The sequence below is a fragment of the Myripristis murdjan genome, chromosome 15 (assembly GCF_902150065.1).
Source record: "Myripristis murdjan chromosome 15, fMyrMur1.1, whole genome shotgun sequence".
NCBI classification, from domain to species: domain Eukaryota; kingdom Metazoa; phylum Chordata; class Actinopteri; order Holocentriformes; family Holocentridae; genus Myripristis; species Myripristis murdjan.
In genome coordinates this window covers 26,420,268-26,434,914 of record NC_043994.1, presented here as the reverse complement: position 1 = coordinate 26,434,914, position 14,647 = coordinate 26,420,268, and the positions used below count along the sequence as shown (strand labels likewise).

Sequence of the window (14,647 nt, the reverse complement as noted above, 5' to 3'; positions counted from 1 at the left end):
GTGATTATGAACCCATTTCTTCTTTTTCCTCTTCCTCCTCTTCTTCTTCTTTACGCCTAAATTGCTTTTTTTTTTTTTTTTTTTTTTTTTTTTTAATAAATTGGTTGATGGGGAAAAGCTGCAACCGCCACCCCCCCACCCCTACCACTACTCCTGCCTGTGTCAGGTTGAAAGAGGAAATCATTAATATAGCATTAGAGGCTGACTGTGAACCCATAACTGCCCTGGGCACACATCAGCACACATGCAGCACTGTTAGCTGCTGCTACGCCTTCCCTGAGGTTGAAATGTCATCCTTCACTGTCATTACATTTCCATCCCCATTAACTATTGATTATCTCCACTTCAGCATTTCAGGCCCTGATGTGAAAATGGCCCATGTGGCTCTTTTACCCATGCTGGATGGATTAGACAGAGTCCCCAAACTCCTGGTTTTATACTGGGGAAAAAACAGGAAGGAGTCCGATTAATAGCGGGGCAAGAGGGCAGCCGGGGCAGAGAATAACAGGGACTCACTATTCTGAACTCTGCCTGGCCATTAGTGCAGAGTATGCTTGAGTAGAGACAACTCGAGGTGAAGTTGTTCCTGCAGCGCCTGTGAGGATTTTGCCACAGCATGTGCTGAATATTTACCATAAGGTTAGTTCAAGTTCGCTTCACTTTTTTCAGGAGAGTATAAGAGAGGAGTTTGTTTTGGCAGGAGCTTTGTGCCCTCAAGAAAGTGCCTCAGCAGCAAGACCATGGACTTCTTTTGCCAAAACTGTCTTTATCTCTGGTGCAAAAATGTTATGTGCTGTGAGCTGTTTATGCTTGGTGTTGTTGTTTTCCCTGTTCCTGTATTACCCTTTTCTCCAATGTTTTCATGTGGAAACCTTGCAAAAAAAACCACCATATCACATGCGAAAACTGCGGTGTATGACTTCAAAGTACCCAGCCCCTTATTCTTGACACATTTTTTCCATACATGAACATGTGAAAACTCCCATTACTCTTGTTTTTTCACCTGTGAACTGTCTCTTTGTGTTTGAAATTAAGTTTTCACACATGAAAACAACAGGCTGCTGTCACATGTGGTGGCAGGTGAAAACGCACGAGAGAAAAAAAATGTTCACGTGGAAGAGAAATCACTTGTCAACTGTGAATTGAAATGTTCACATCAGAGGTAAACCATGTGCAATACAATACCCAAAAAACATTTTCATATACAGTATGAGTGCACATGCTTTGAATTCATATGGGTTTTCATATGGGAGTTCTTTGTAAACGAGTGAAAACAAATTTCCTCTTTGAGGAACAATGCAGTATCTATATCTTTAAAGAATCTATGTTTGCTCTCTCAGCTGTTTGCACCTGTTTGTGACACAGACTGTACAATTTAGCCAATGGTGAGACTCCAACTTGTGCACTGTGCTGTACGTCTTGTCTGTGTTTTTATATATTCACCGCAGGATCAGACAAAACCACAGGGGAGAACAATAATTGAAAAAACTCTTGAGATTGATGTTGAAAACATGCTTTGTTTTTCTCCACTTATTTGCCAAGGAGGAAAGATTGAAAAGGTGTTGTTAGTGGAAATGGAGGTGGACCAGCAACACATCATAATCCTATGGTGTGCAAATTGTTTTGCCAGCTCCAACTTACATATAAAGAAGTCATGCAAATTCAATAGCACAGATGTTGTGTATCTGTAAGGAATCCCTATGTGGAGGAGCTCGCTCCTGTATGAAGGTTATTTTAACCCAAATAACTCGGACGTCAGTGTCCTGTGAGTTATTGGCCACAAATCCAGCCAAGTTGAAATTTGTGGCCCCACACTGAAGCCAAGAACTAATTTATTTGTAATTAAAGTTTGAGACCACTTAAGGGTAAACAACGCATAAATCCTAAGGGAAGAACAAATGCTCATTTTTAGGGGGTAAGGGCAATCTGCACAAATGTAAATCATTTTTCCATTCAATTATATAAATAGAAAAAGCAACCAATCTGTATTCATAAAAAGTTCTGTTTATTTCAAAGTTATTCCATCAACAGTTATTACAAATCGGCATTGTTTGGGGAGAGACCCACACCAGGAGCACATGAATAAAACCTGTATTTATTACAATAATTAGTCAGTATCAAATGCAGATACTGATAGTTGAAGAGTCCCACTCATTTAGGGTTCAGAATAAACAAATCACAGCTAGCACAGAGGAACAGTAAATGAGCTAGTTAGGCCAGTCCCGCTCTACAGGATTACTGTGTAGAGTGAAATCCACTAGAATCCAGTGTGGCTTTAGGATAATCCCGTAGGAACCGCAACAGTGCAACGCTACTACAGAACACCCAAGCCTGTTACCACTGACGAGAGCCTAGTGGAGGAAAGGAGGAAATGTGACAGGGGAACACAAGAGTGGAGCATTCCTTGTTAAAAGATGCTTAACATATTTACTTCTACTTTACAAGACAACCCTCTCAACAGCCTGCTGCCAACAAAGTACCACACAACATGATACAAGTCTGCATTTCCTAAAAAAAAAAAAAAAAAAAATGCTTGGAAACTATTTACACCAATACAAAACTAGGTCCGTTTTTTTTTTTTTTTTTTTTTTTTTTAAATATATTATGGAAAATACATTTTGCTGGAGTAATTCATCATACAAACCTCCCCAACATGAATCCATTTGAAAAATAACTTTCTAAGATACTAATGTATGAGCCTGAGATAAACACATGAATTGTTATGCATGTCTGCAAGGTGATACGAACCTCTGCTGCCTGCTGCAATTATCTACAGTTAACGAGGACATTATTGATACCATCATCCTTCATCATTATGTTAATTAACCTGAAAGCCTGGTGCCTGACGTTGTCCTGATTTGTGTAAAATACTCGAACACGACTCCGTGTTGGTATGTCTAAAATATTAAATAATTTACTGTTACATAAATATGCCAGACCAGGCTGCCATATTGACTACACTAATAAGCAAATCCCAGCAGGTGTCAATACGGAGCAAACTTCTGCCGCTCAGATTTTTTGATGCCAGAGGTTGGCATTTTAGCGGTGTAAGGGGAGAGACCTGCTGGGTGGACAGCCAAGACAGGGAGAGTTTTCATGCCAAGCAGACTGGAAACAGGAACAGCGTAGTGTGGGTTTTGGATGGTTGGTAAGGTGGAGGGAGAGTGGACGTTAATGGTGGTGGGGGCTGGGGTGGTGGCCGCCAGGACAGCCATAGAGGTAGGAGTGGAGACAGTGGGAGCAGACTGAGAGAAGCTCATGTTGAGGTCAACTGGGGTCGCAGAGGAAGCAGCCTGCATGGTGTATTTAGCCATCTCTAAGCTGCAAACAGGATGGTGGAGGTGGCACGGCAGACAGAGACGGAGGGAGGGAGGGGCGGGGGAGGGGGTTAAGATTGGAAATAATGGAAAAAGAAACGGGTGAGACAAAGGAGAAGGGAGGTGAGAGAAAGGAAAAAACATAAGAATCAAAGAAGGAATGTGTTAAAAAAAGCAGAGACATTAAGGATTTCAATGCTGTCAAGAGAATGCAGCAGTGAGTCGGAACAAATCCAATGCTACCCTGAGCACAACAAGTCTGGCCTACACAGAGAGCTGGTTTATCAACAGTCTGCGAGGTACAGCCCTGCCAGGCACGGCTACCTGCTGTAATGTCTCACCTGGCGTTGATGAGGTACTGGGCCACGCTGATGCTGGCCGGCGAGCCTGTGATTGTGACTTGGCGCACAGCTGAGCCGTCGGTGGCGCTGGCAATTTTGATGTGGGCTCCAGAGACCTGGCGAATCTCATTGATCTTACTGCCTTGCCGTCCAATTATGCAGCCAATGAACTTGGAGGGGAGAGAGAGAGGAAACATGTAAATAACAAAGCAGCTCTTTTTCCCTCCCACTTTTCATGAATTTGATCCCAAAGCAACATCTGGAAGCAGCACCAAAGCAACAGCAACACCACAGTGTCCCTGCAGGTTTCTGGGGAAGAAAAACACTTCCAGTTGCTATTAATGGATGTGATGCTGGCATAAGTGTCTATAAACAATGTTGTGATGGGGAGTGTTGCTTCACAATGCACCATACCCAGTAGTGCTAATACACTACAGTGTAATTGTGAGGCCATTTGAGATGACAGGAGAAAATTCTGCAAAAGTGTCCTGTAAAGCATTGCTTTTACCACTTAATTATCTCACTATGCTATGTGTAATTCTATGGTATTGTAAAACAGTTTTTTTCTTCTTCAATAAAAAAATCTGTATTCTGTCTTTTTCGGTAATGCTCTAACCCTTTAGAACCTGTAAGTATATAATCTCATGATTAAGCTTGACAAAAAATATTAAAATTTCATTAGTTAGATTATTAAGATCTAAAGCATAATGTTATTACATCCTACAGCTGTACATGTAACCCATGAATGATTCAGTAACCCACGCTAAATTAGCTAGGACTAAAGCAGCATAGCTAATGCACTACTGTGAAGCATGATAAGTTTTGCTCCACTGTAAGTCAACTTCTTTTTTATATTATTCTGAGCTGTTACAGTAATTATGTTAAGGTGTACTCCCTTATGAAACATCATAAGGCAGTATCTCTTGCCACATTCATAAAACATGAAATGCATGCAATATATGCACTATGCCTATCTATGTAAATGCAATAATAGTTGAGGTTTTGTAAATGCCCCTAAGAGTGGATTAGAGAGGCTGAAGTGGAGTAAACAAAAAAGTGGATTAACATTAACCTCCAGTCATCATGATGCAAACAACCACCTGGATGAAAAATTTCAATTATACTCTTAGAAATGCACTAATTTATGCTTATCCCGCAACCTCAAATAACTTATATGAGTTTAACGATAGTCATGTGTACTGTGAATTTATATTATATAAAACAAAAAAAAGGTAAATGGCAGTATAAAAAAGTGGATATACTGTTATTGTGTAAACAAAAAAAGTGAGTTCTCCCTCCCTGATCATAGTCATGTCTTCACAGGAAGTGTGAACAAATGAAGGAGCAGAGGCAGATCAGTGAGAACTGAGCACAAACAAAGTGACACTTACATCATTAGGTATTGCCAGCTCTTGTGAACTCGTGGGGGCAGATGCATCCAATCCTGCAAAGTAGGACAAGGAACGGTAACAACAGTAAGGTGCTAATGGCTGCCGCTTTCATGCTGTGACAAGTTTGTCACTGTTAGACAGCTAAATTAAACACATGACAAACAGCAACGGATGGATACATGCATAGCGTACATGCATAATAAACAACACATAATTAACGTTTACGTCACTTGAATAAAGATGGAATATTCTTACGTTACTGTAAATAGACATATGATGCTCAAGTTAAGAGAAAATGAGTGTTTTTCTGATGCGAAATTGTCGCCAAAGTCATCATCACGTTTTACCGTGTTTTCCTCAGTTAGTTGTGGTGGAGTGCATGAGTACATGGGATGGCTGAAGACGATGTTAGAATTGGAGGAGAAATGTTGCAGAGGGCAAGGATGGGGGTTGAGAGATTAGGACACATTTTTGGAGAGGGGGAAAATTTGGGCAAATGGAACTGAAAATTTGGGGGGGGGGGTGAGAAATCGTGAGAAATTCCCCAAATATTTACAAAACTGTAAATATTTCTGTCATTTTTTCACATTTCCCTCTAAAAGAACTGTTCTTGGTTTATTGTATTTTATTATCTCTACGGGTTAATCTGTCACATACTCAGGGGCATAAATTAGAAATATTTCAGGGGCATAAATTAGCTGGTGGTTTTGCACTCACAACCTCCAACTATTCCTGCTGCTTTTTGTCCCGTTTTAGTCCTGGGACAAACGCAAGATGAGAATACCAGTGGTAAAACTAATGGTCAGTGCTTGGTTTAATGTATTTCTATGAGGATATCTGTCACAAAACTATTGTTTCAACCTGCGAGGAAGAATAAAAACTGAGAAAATGGCGACAGACTTGATCCTTATTGAGGTGACAAGGGTGTTTTGATGGAGTGATTCGAAGAGGAGTGTAGACAGAGGGATAGATGGACTTCCCCAGGGAGCCTTGGGTACGTACCAGGGAAGGTAGGGTTGCTCTGCCCAAGGGAGGGGAGGGGGATATGCTGCATAGCCAACTGGTGAAGCTTGGTCAACTGCAGGGTAGGAAGGAAGTTAGAACTAACCAATCAAACTGGATTATTTCAGAGGAGCTGACAACTACAATACAGAGCCAATCTGAACAAACATCAAAAGATCGTGTGAGTGTGAAGAGATTTGTTTCCTCCAAAAAGCATGCTGGCCTCTCATGGCAGTAATTTGTAAAAAGTACAGCAGTATTTCTAGCTACAAGGGGATAACTGATCATTAAGGGTGACTCTTATGATCTCCATTGTTTCATTTCATTCAAAGCATGCTGCTACTGTTTGTTAGTGTTAGTAATGTCGACAGATCAGGGTTGTTGAAGTTTCGTCTTTGCTGAGTGGGGTACACGGAGGGCGTAGTGGTGGCTTGGAAGGAGTGGGCAGGAAGTAGGAGGGTGGCAGCCGCTCAAACCAACACACTTACATCTTGATGTGCAAAGGCATACTGCCCTGGAATTGCAAAGGCCTGGAACGAATGAGAGAAGAGACGGGGTCGTGTCAGAGGCAGCTGCAGACAAGCTCGATCATGTCATTCAAAATCTGAACTGGCCAAAAATGTGTCCAGAATAAACTCAGCGCAGCTTCCATTATCCTCAGCAGTGCATTGCATCTTGAAAATCCTTTCGGTAATGGCCTTCCCTTCTCCCACAATTGCAATGTCTTCGCATTTGATGGAATCTCATCTAAATGTCATCGGACTTTTTTTTTTTCCTCCTCTTTGAACGTGCATAGAAATCCAATAGCATAAACAGATGTGCGATAAGTCATAACGTATTCAGGAGAGAGGACAGGCAGCCTGTGTGAAACAAGAGGCTCAGACACAATATTTGTCATTTATAACTTTGATGCCTATCAGCATATTAAGGTGTCACAGTTGTGACGGAAAATGAACGAGGTTCTGGTCAGCTATCAGAGTGAAGGAGGTCTCAGGACACTGTGATGTCCTCTGTTTAATGATGCTCAGCTGAGGAGAAGTGTGAACTCTGTGCAGCGCCACACCAGTTCTGAGGGTTGCTCACTGGCACTGGCATCCTTACCTGAGTATGCTAGAGGTCACCAGCTCTGTGATCATGAAAGGCGCCAGTCTACCTGGTTCTGTCTCCCTATGCCCGCCATGCCCCAGGCTTATGGCCTTGGTAGCGTGGAGACCGTACGCCTTATCAGTGCAGCTCAAAAGGGCCTAAATGTGACCTACACCTGCAGAATAAATTGCTTCACAACAATGGCAAAAAAAAAAAAAAAAAAAAAAAAAAAAAAAATCGAAAGCTGGCGCGGTTTATTTCTGTGAGGGTGCAGAGCTCGGGCTGATGATGTGTTTGACATGATCAGTCGCGTTTCATCTCACCACCAAAGGCCTTAGAGTATGAGGAGAATATTGCTATATAATTACACAGATGTGTCCCTCTAGTGGTGAAAATATGCTTAATTATGAGTCCACTGCATATCAGTGATCCCAAAATGTCAATTTTTAATTTTGTATCAGTCATACGACTCACATGCTGAATGGGAGCAATAATCCCAAAAAATGCAGATGTGTTGTGTTTGAGCATCTGTTTATGTCTCTCCCTGTGAAGTGGAATTTAAAGCAAAGAGGTGGGAGAGATCAATGCAACTCCCCTGTGGGGGAACCATGGAAACATCCAGCAACACATGAATCCATAAGCCCATTGAATCATTGAGGTTTTTACACAGGAGCTGAAAAGCTTAAATTACAACTTAGATCATGCCACATGTCCACTTACTTGTGCAGGGTGCTGTTGTGTTAATAGTGAATGGGCTCCGCCAGGTGCGGCCTTGGGACGGTAGGGAATAGTGGCTCCTTTTGGAGGCGACTACAGGCACAACCATGCAAGCAAAAGAGGCAGAAAAATGTTACCCATTACTCCCTTTTAGGAGGAAAAAAACACATAGATTTTCTTGAGTTGATGCTTTAAGTACCCATCCATCAGCTGAGCAAAATTAGTGAAACCTAGGACCCAAGAAACCTAAGATCAATTATAACAATGTGGGGGTCATCAATTTTCTGAAGGAAAAAAATCCTCAGAAGTGGAAAAAAAAGAACTGATGTAGTGGAGGATAAAGCGATTCACATTCACAACAACCACATTTTTATTTGCCAAAAAGGAAAAAAAATACCTGTTATTAATCTTTTTTTGGTTTAAAATCATGATATTAATCATCACTAAAATGATCTACGTTAGTGGAGGAAGAGTGGGCTGCTGGACCCAGAGGAACACTGTATTTTCACTATAATTTAATGCACTACATTTATTATCATACAAAGAAATATATAAATGTATATATACATTTATATATTTCTTTAATAATCATTTACATATATATATGTGAATGATTATTTTAACAGTACACTTTAATATCACCACTTTGAATCTATTCGTCCATTTTCTGCTCAAAGGGTCCAGAAAGTGTGAGAACCCCTGATCTGCGTCATAAGAGGATGAAGTATTTTAAAGGGAAAAACCATACTACAAACAATACTAAAACTGATTTTTGTCGGTAGTGATCATAGTTTTTTCTCTCATCCTGGATTTAATTCCTTTTATTTGCCGATACTTCACAGAATACACGGTTTTACCCAGAGAAAATATTCTGAACGTGGCGGGGAATACCTTCTGCCGCATCTTAAACAAATGTGACACACTCGATGCCTCGGCAGAACTCTTGAACATGAAGATCTGCTCTCTGACAGTGCTTACCTCCAGCATGACAGAGCAGATGTGCCTCACACACTGCGTGATGGCCTGTGGAGTGCCGGAGATTGTGACAGCTCTCTCGGTGGAGTCCGGCAGCATGTCTCCCGCCACCTGAACCTGGGCCCCCGTGGTCTTAACACAGCCAAACAACAGGGAAACACAGGCTATTTATTGCTGGAAAGATCCCATCATCACCCAAAATCCAAGCGCTGTTCCGAGCGGCCCCAAAATTACTCTGAACAAGTTTTCATATGCAGGCAGCAGCTGCATGCCAAATAGCAATGTCTGTGCCAATATTTGAAGAGGCATATACAAATATTGCCCATTCAACATGAGTACTCAGCCTCCTTCAATCTTTACAGGCATAATCAGTGAGAGTTTCATGTGGGCTTGCTTAGAGCAGGCGAGCAAAGAGAATGCATTTGAAGGCACAGGAAAAAACAAGAAATTTTGAGTGCAATGTTTGATACTTGAGGTGTCAAATCACCAGAGGGGGGAAGTTTCTGTTTTGTTGTCCCCATTTGGGTGCAGGGAAAACAACTTCTTAGATGATAAAGAAGTCAGAAATAAAAAAAAATAATAAATAAATTAAAAAAAAGAAAGAGAGAGAGACCTCGTACCTCTCTGATCTCTTTGATCTTAGAGCCTCCTTTGCCAATCAGTGAGCCGCACTGGCTCCCTGGGAAAACCAGGCGAAGTGTCACAGGTGGCTTGCTTGTCACGTTGCTGTTTGTCATCGCTGCAGTAATATCCTGAGGGAGAGTTCAATAATATGTGTTGTTTTCAGACTGTAAGAATCTCAGCTTTATTTGACAAGGCTTTTTTTTTCCACAAGATTGATGAAAAGCTGCATCCAGCATATGCCGGGCTGCAGTAAATTCAAAGATCTGCCTAAATTGTTGCATCGAGTAATGGGATTTCAGTGATGATACGCGTTCAAAGGCGCAATGGATCTTGCTTAATATTTTTTTTGTTGCCGCACTCTGTACCTCCTCAAATTTCTCTGCGATCATGGAGAAAGCTCTGAAGATGCCCTCTGTGGGTCCTGTGATGGTAACTATTCTTTCCGGAGACGATCCCTCTGAAATGTTGATGCGAGCACCGCTCTGGAAAACACAAATTCAAATTTCCAGCTTTGATTTGATCTGCCCGCAGACATTAAGACCGAAGTGATTTTTGCATTGCAGTTATCAGAGCCATTACTCACCTCCTCTCTCATCTTCTTCACTGTTTCCCCTTTCTGTTATTATGTGGACAGTTTTAAAATATAACACAAGATGAGCCTTACAAATAAACATGGTGAAATGTAAACCAGACAGAAAGCAGGTAAGAAATCAATAAATGCGGATGAACTGCAAAATATATGTACCTTCCCAATTATGCTGCCCACTTCCTGTGAATAAAAAGAAAAGACAGCTTGTGAGCATGGCAATGGACTGTATTCTGTAAAAGTTATGGCTTTTAACAATATTTCACATCAACAATATATGTATATTTTTAGCTCAGTTACTGTGTTCTGGAAACTGTGCTCACATATGAAGTCAAACAGCTTTTGAAAATAACTGTGACCAGATTAGACTGACTGCATCAGGGAAATTTGGATAAGTTATCAGTCACATAAAATGCATCATAATCATTTTCAAGCATTTTTCTGCAGTTGTCTTCATCTTTTTGACACTCCTTATTTATTTTACGTCACAAACCCCACCCAACCTGGCACATGAGTGGGCTCAAACAAACCATGAGCCCTTTCCACGTTTGATTTGCCCTCTGTGTGATTGTTTCCAGTTACCTTTCCGTGCATCAGGAGCCTCAGTGTGAGAGTAACATTCAGACCCCCATCTGAAGCCATTTCCTCCCTGTCAGACATCCTCAGTGTTTCCAAACTTCAAAGTAAACACTCTGAAACAGGAGAAAGAAAGGATTGAGACATCTCCAGTGTTTATATGACATATTCCAGGTGGTTCACTGAATTATTATCTGTAATGGCAATCTAAGAAGTCCTAGTGTTTTTTTTAATTATTATTATTATTATTATTATTATCATTATTATTGTTGTTGTTGTTGTTGTTGCTGCTATTTATTTTAAGGCATATCTACTTCCTGGACCAAGCGTGTCTTTGCTTGGATTTCTGCCAGTGATTTTGAGTTTCAGTGGCTGGGTGGTGCTCTTTTCCTGTTGCCCTACGGTGGGTATCACTGCTAATGTTAACTAAGTAGTTCTTTTAAAATAAAATAAAATTTAAAAAAAACCCACCTCTGTTCCTGTGTTGAACAGCAAACATAAAGGCCTCATGAATACAAATATCACGAATATAGGTTGAATCACCATTGTGTTAATCTATTGTGACAGTACACAGCAACACACACGCGCACAAAAAAAAAAAAACAACATTTGTTTATATGAAAATGCTGCAGAAATGTCATCCTAAAATGCCATCATCATTTCTTTATTTCTTAGTATAAGTTGGGTAATTGAATTCACTTGGGCAGCCTTTTTGCATTTCACAAATGAGTTCATTTTAAATTGCAAATTTTCCTTTTTGAAATAGCGGCTTTCCTAGCAGTGAGCGTCTCTGTGTTTGACTTTTACCGCAGCCATAAGGCCCCGTAAAACTTAGACAGACTGCACTGAGACTAATTCATTCACTTTTCTTACATTACAGCCCTGCGATGAGTAGCTTTTGTGTTTTGATACTTGTGACAGGAGGAAGATAAGCCAATCTCTAGGTGTGACCTTCACGTGGGACCCCTGTCATTTGCGACCGGATAAATGCAACTGGCGTGATTCACTTTAATTAGATAACACACAAAGGAGGCCACTTGTATTGTACAGGCCTGAGGATCAAGTGACGTCTGTGTGACCGTCTCGTAATATCACGCTGACACCACACAATGTCTGTTCTGTGCAGTCCTAGCCGCGTGTCCAATTTGTCATATTTTCAGAGCAATAAAAGAATGCCTCAACGCAGTGTGGGCAGGCTGCACCATAATAAACAGAGAGCGGTCTTTAGGTCTGTAGAGGACAGGACAGGGGTCGCGCCATTTATTGGATCACAACAGTTCCAGGAAGTGTTTTTACCATTTTATTTTTAACACTCCAGGCTGGATCCGAGGGGCTGGTACATTCATCAAACGGACTCAGATTGTTGAGGAATTTCTAACTTACGGTAAAGGAAAAAAAATGAGCTAAATCATAAGAAAAGTCGATGGCAACAGTCTTTTTTCACAACAGTTGCACATTGTGTAATATTCTGGGCTCATTGCCAGGGGTTTTGGGCCCACTGAGTGCACAGAAGCACGTGAGACCCGCCTAAAGTCTGTAGGCTAAACGCTGAAGGGGAATTTAGTCGCTGAGGCCTGGGTGATGTAAACAAAAGGGGAGGGACCTCAGCACCCGATTGGCAAACGTGCATGAGGTGCTACCCCGTTAATCCAGAATTCAATTCAATCCGGGGCTTTACAGCATGTACAATGACATTTTGCAATATATGACCTTTAACCCCCCGCTCAGATACTCACACAAACCCATAAATAAAGAACTCTCTTCCGCCATTCCACACCTAAAAAAAGACCAAAAATGAGTTTTGACTCAAGCATTGGCATTTGTGATTAGGGTTAGACTGGCTAACACACAACACAATGAGATTTACTGCGGGATGCATTATCCTTATAAAGGCAAACAAGCAGCGATCAAATGAAATGAGACAATTTCAATGTGTAAAGGGGCAGATAAAAACAGATTTCTATCGAGGTTCATTTACAGCAGAGCCTTGTTCTGGCGAATTCTCGTGTTGCTATCCGACTGAGCTACAGGATTTAATCCAGGCGATATCTCACTGAGGAAGAGGGTATGTGCTTGGTGCTAACAAGACTCTCAGCTTTTTCTCGGTGTGTGTGTGTCATTATAAAGTTACAGTAAATGCATCAAATAAACAGCAACATCACAGTCTAATCCTATAGGCCAGGATTTGTTTAGTTAATGCTAAGACCCTTTTGACCCATTTCTGTCACCTCTAGCATGTCAGCGCCCACTCAAGACTTCAGAACAAAACAGTAGCACAGAGCAGCAGCCACAGAGGGTACATGATATACAGATAATCTAACTCAACTCCCAGCACACGCTGACAGCCATAAATGTGCAGCAGACAATAAACAGGGCATTAATCCCTGTGTGACAGAACATTCGCTTGTTTTGTTTGGAGCTTTTTCTCTCCTTTGTTTTTTTCCACAGGGCACAATATGAAAGTGGACAACCTGGAGAGTTTCAAATTGATAATATCCACTTTCAGAATGTTAAATGACGTGAGAATAAAGATGATCCGCAGCAGATCTGAAGATCGTGGCCCATCATTTAAACGATATTCCATATGTTAGGCAGGAATACGTGTCGATTTTGTGTCCTCATTTACGACATAAGCCATTTTTTCTAACCTATTGGTAATTGCTTCTTAGAAATCTACATCGATATTCTATTTATAACCATTTGTGAGCCTACACACATCAGCTTAAGCACGGGGCCTCTCAGCAGGGCATTCCTCCCTCAACATAAAGGTTACACTATTCAAGATTGGACACTCATCACATGTCTGGATCACGGCGGTGTCAAATTTATTTCAAATCCTCAATATTTGATTGAGTGTTTTCAAGCCAGCCCTGTCTCTGATGCATACTTCAGTGTGCGACCGCATGGACTTCAACAATAATCAATATTTCAGACTACAGAAAAACAACCAGTTCAAATCCTCAACTCAACCTGGTATAAGTCAGTAGTTCCAAGATGTAAAACTACACAGTGTTCAGCCCCTATTAAAAGTTGCACCAAAAAGAATACTGAATTAAAAGTTCAACTATATGCCGGGCCAAACCCAACTATTAGTGCAGTCTGGTAACATTATTACCGCTGGAAACTTGAGCAGTAATGAGCCTGACCCTTCTGTGTGGCTGAGAGGCCTGTAAAGCAACAAGACTGATTGCTGTAAAGTACTGACCTTATATTTCAGAATACTTATTCCTCTTCTTTACCCCTGGTATCTTCTGAATGAATGGCCCCTTTGGTTTACACTCCGTGTTAAATGTTTGCCCCCTTTGTTGTCGGTTATTGCACAGAGAGTGGACAGATGGCTCCCCGTGCCCTCAGACCGGCTGGAGTGGAGGCTGGCTTTGCTATTAGTCCCTCAGCTTAGCCCAAGATAAGCCCTTATGCAGGGCAAGTGAACCCGCATCTCTCGCCTAATTCTCCCTGTCACAGCCACGAAAGAGGCGTTCCTCAGCTCCGAGATCCACTAGTCGAGGAGGCCTGAGGGCAGGGCAAAGAGGCTCCTCAGCTGGACCCTGTCCAGCGCAGATAGAGCGGGCTACAGTTACAGCCACCACAACAAAAACTGGGAAGGTCTTGCCTTTTGCGGACATCAAAAACAGAAAGAGAGGGACTGCTTAGGGGGGAGAAAAAAAAGAGAAGCTTTGTTACTGATGTAGCACTGTGACTAACAACTCTGCATGACTGCTGTGTTCATCATTAGATTCTCAGAGTGCTTCCTGCTTGCATAAGGCTGGATTTTCTCTAAAAATAAATCTCCTCTGTATGAAATCTGCGCTTTGTACAAGGCGGCCGACTAATTGAGGCCCGGGAAGGACAATGTGGTGTTTGAGGTGTTTAGTAATCTTAAGCACAATGTCTTCACGGGGCGCTTGAACCCCCCCGCTCTCCTCTGCCTCCGCCCCTCCCCCAAGCTGAGCCCTTCTGCCCTTGTAATGAGGCCATAGTGGATACAATACAGCCCTTCTGCACAGAAAAATGTATTCAGCTGAGCTTCAA

General features: G+C 41.7%; 1 protein-coding gene across 2 annotated transcripts; it reads right to left on the bottom strand.

Annotated features, from left to right (window-relative positions):
• Nucleotides 1-1,986: 1,986 nt before the first annotated feature.
• Nucleotides 1,987-14,331, bottom strand: LOC115372310 (poly(rC)-binding protein 3). 2 transcript variants are annotated; one of them, XM_030070082.1, is made up of 14 exons: nucleotides 13,821-14,331; nucleotides 12,352-12,392; nucleotides 10,622-10,731; nucleotides 10,199-10,222; nucleotides 10,037-10,069; nucleotides 9,819-9,935; nucleotides 9,450-9,581; nucleotides 8,833-8,961; nucleotides 7,858-7,947; nucleotides 6,540-6,581; nucleotides 6,052-6,127; nucleotides 5,050-5,102; nucleotides 3,659-3,828; nucleotides 1,987-3,321 (listed from the first exon to the last, which is right to left on the bottom strand). In XM_030070082.1, the coding sequence occupies exons 3-14, from the start codon at nucleotides 10,697-10,699 to the stop codon at nucleotides 2,985-2,987; spliced, it is 1,281 nt and encodes a 426-aa protein (XP_029925942.1). In that variant the 5' UTR covers nucleotides 10,700-10,731; nucleotides 12,352-12,392; nucleotides 13,821-14,331; the 3' UTR covers nucleotides 1,987-2,984. The 2 variants fall into 2 exon arrangements, with proteins under 2 accessions (XP_029925942.1, XP_029925943.1); XM_030070083.1 differs by lacking the exon at nucleotides 12,352-12,392 and having other exon boundaries at nucleotides 13,821-14,330.
• Between the last annotated feature and the right edge of the window lie 316 nt (nucleotides 14,332-14,647).

Bases quoted from the DNA above. Each gene is read 5' to 3' on its own strand.
- LOC115372310 (XM_030070082.1), bottom strand. From the start codon at position 10,699: ATGTCTGACAGGGAGGAAATGGCTTCAGATGGGGGTCTGAATGTTACT. The intron at 7,948-8,832 runs GTAAGCACTGTC...TTGTGCCTGTAG, and splicing joins TCTGCTCTGTCATGCTGGAG to TCGCCTCCAAAAGGAGCCAC. The intron at 6,582-7,857 runs GTAAGTGGACAT...CATTCGTTCCAG, and splicing joins CACAACAGCACCCTGCACAA to GCCTTTGCAATTCCAGGGCA.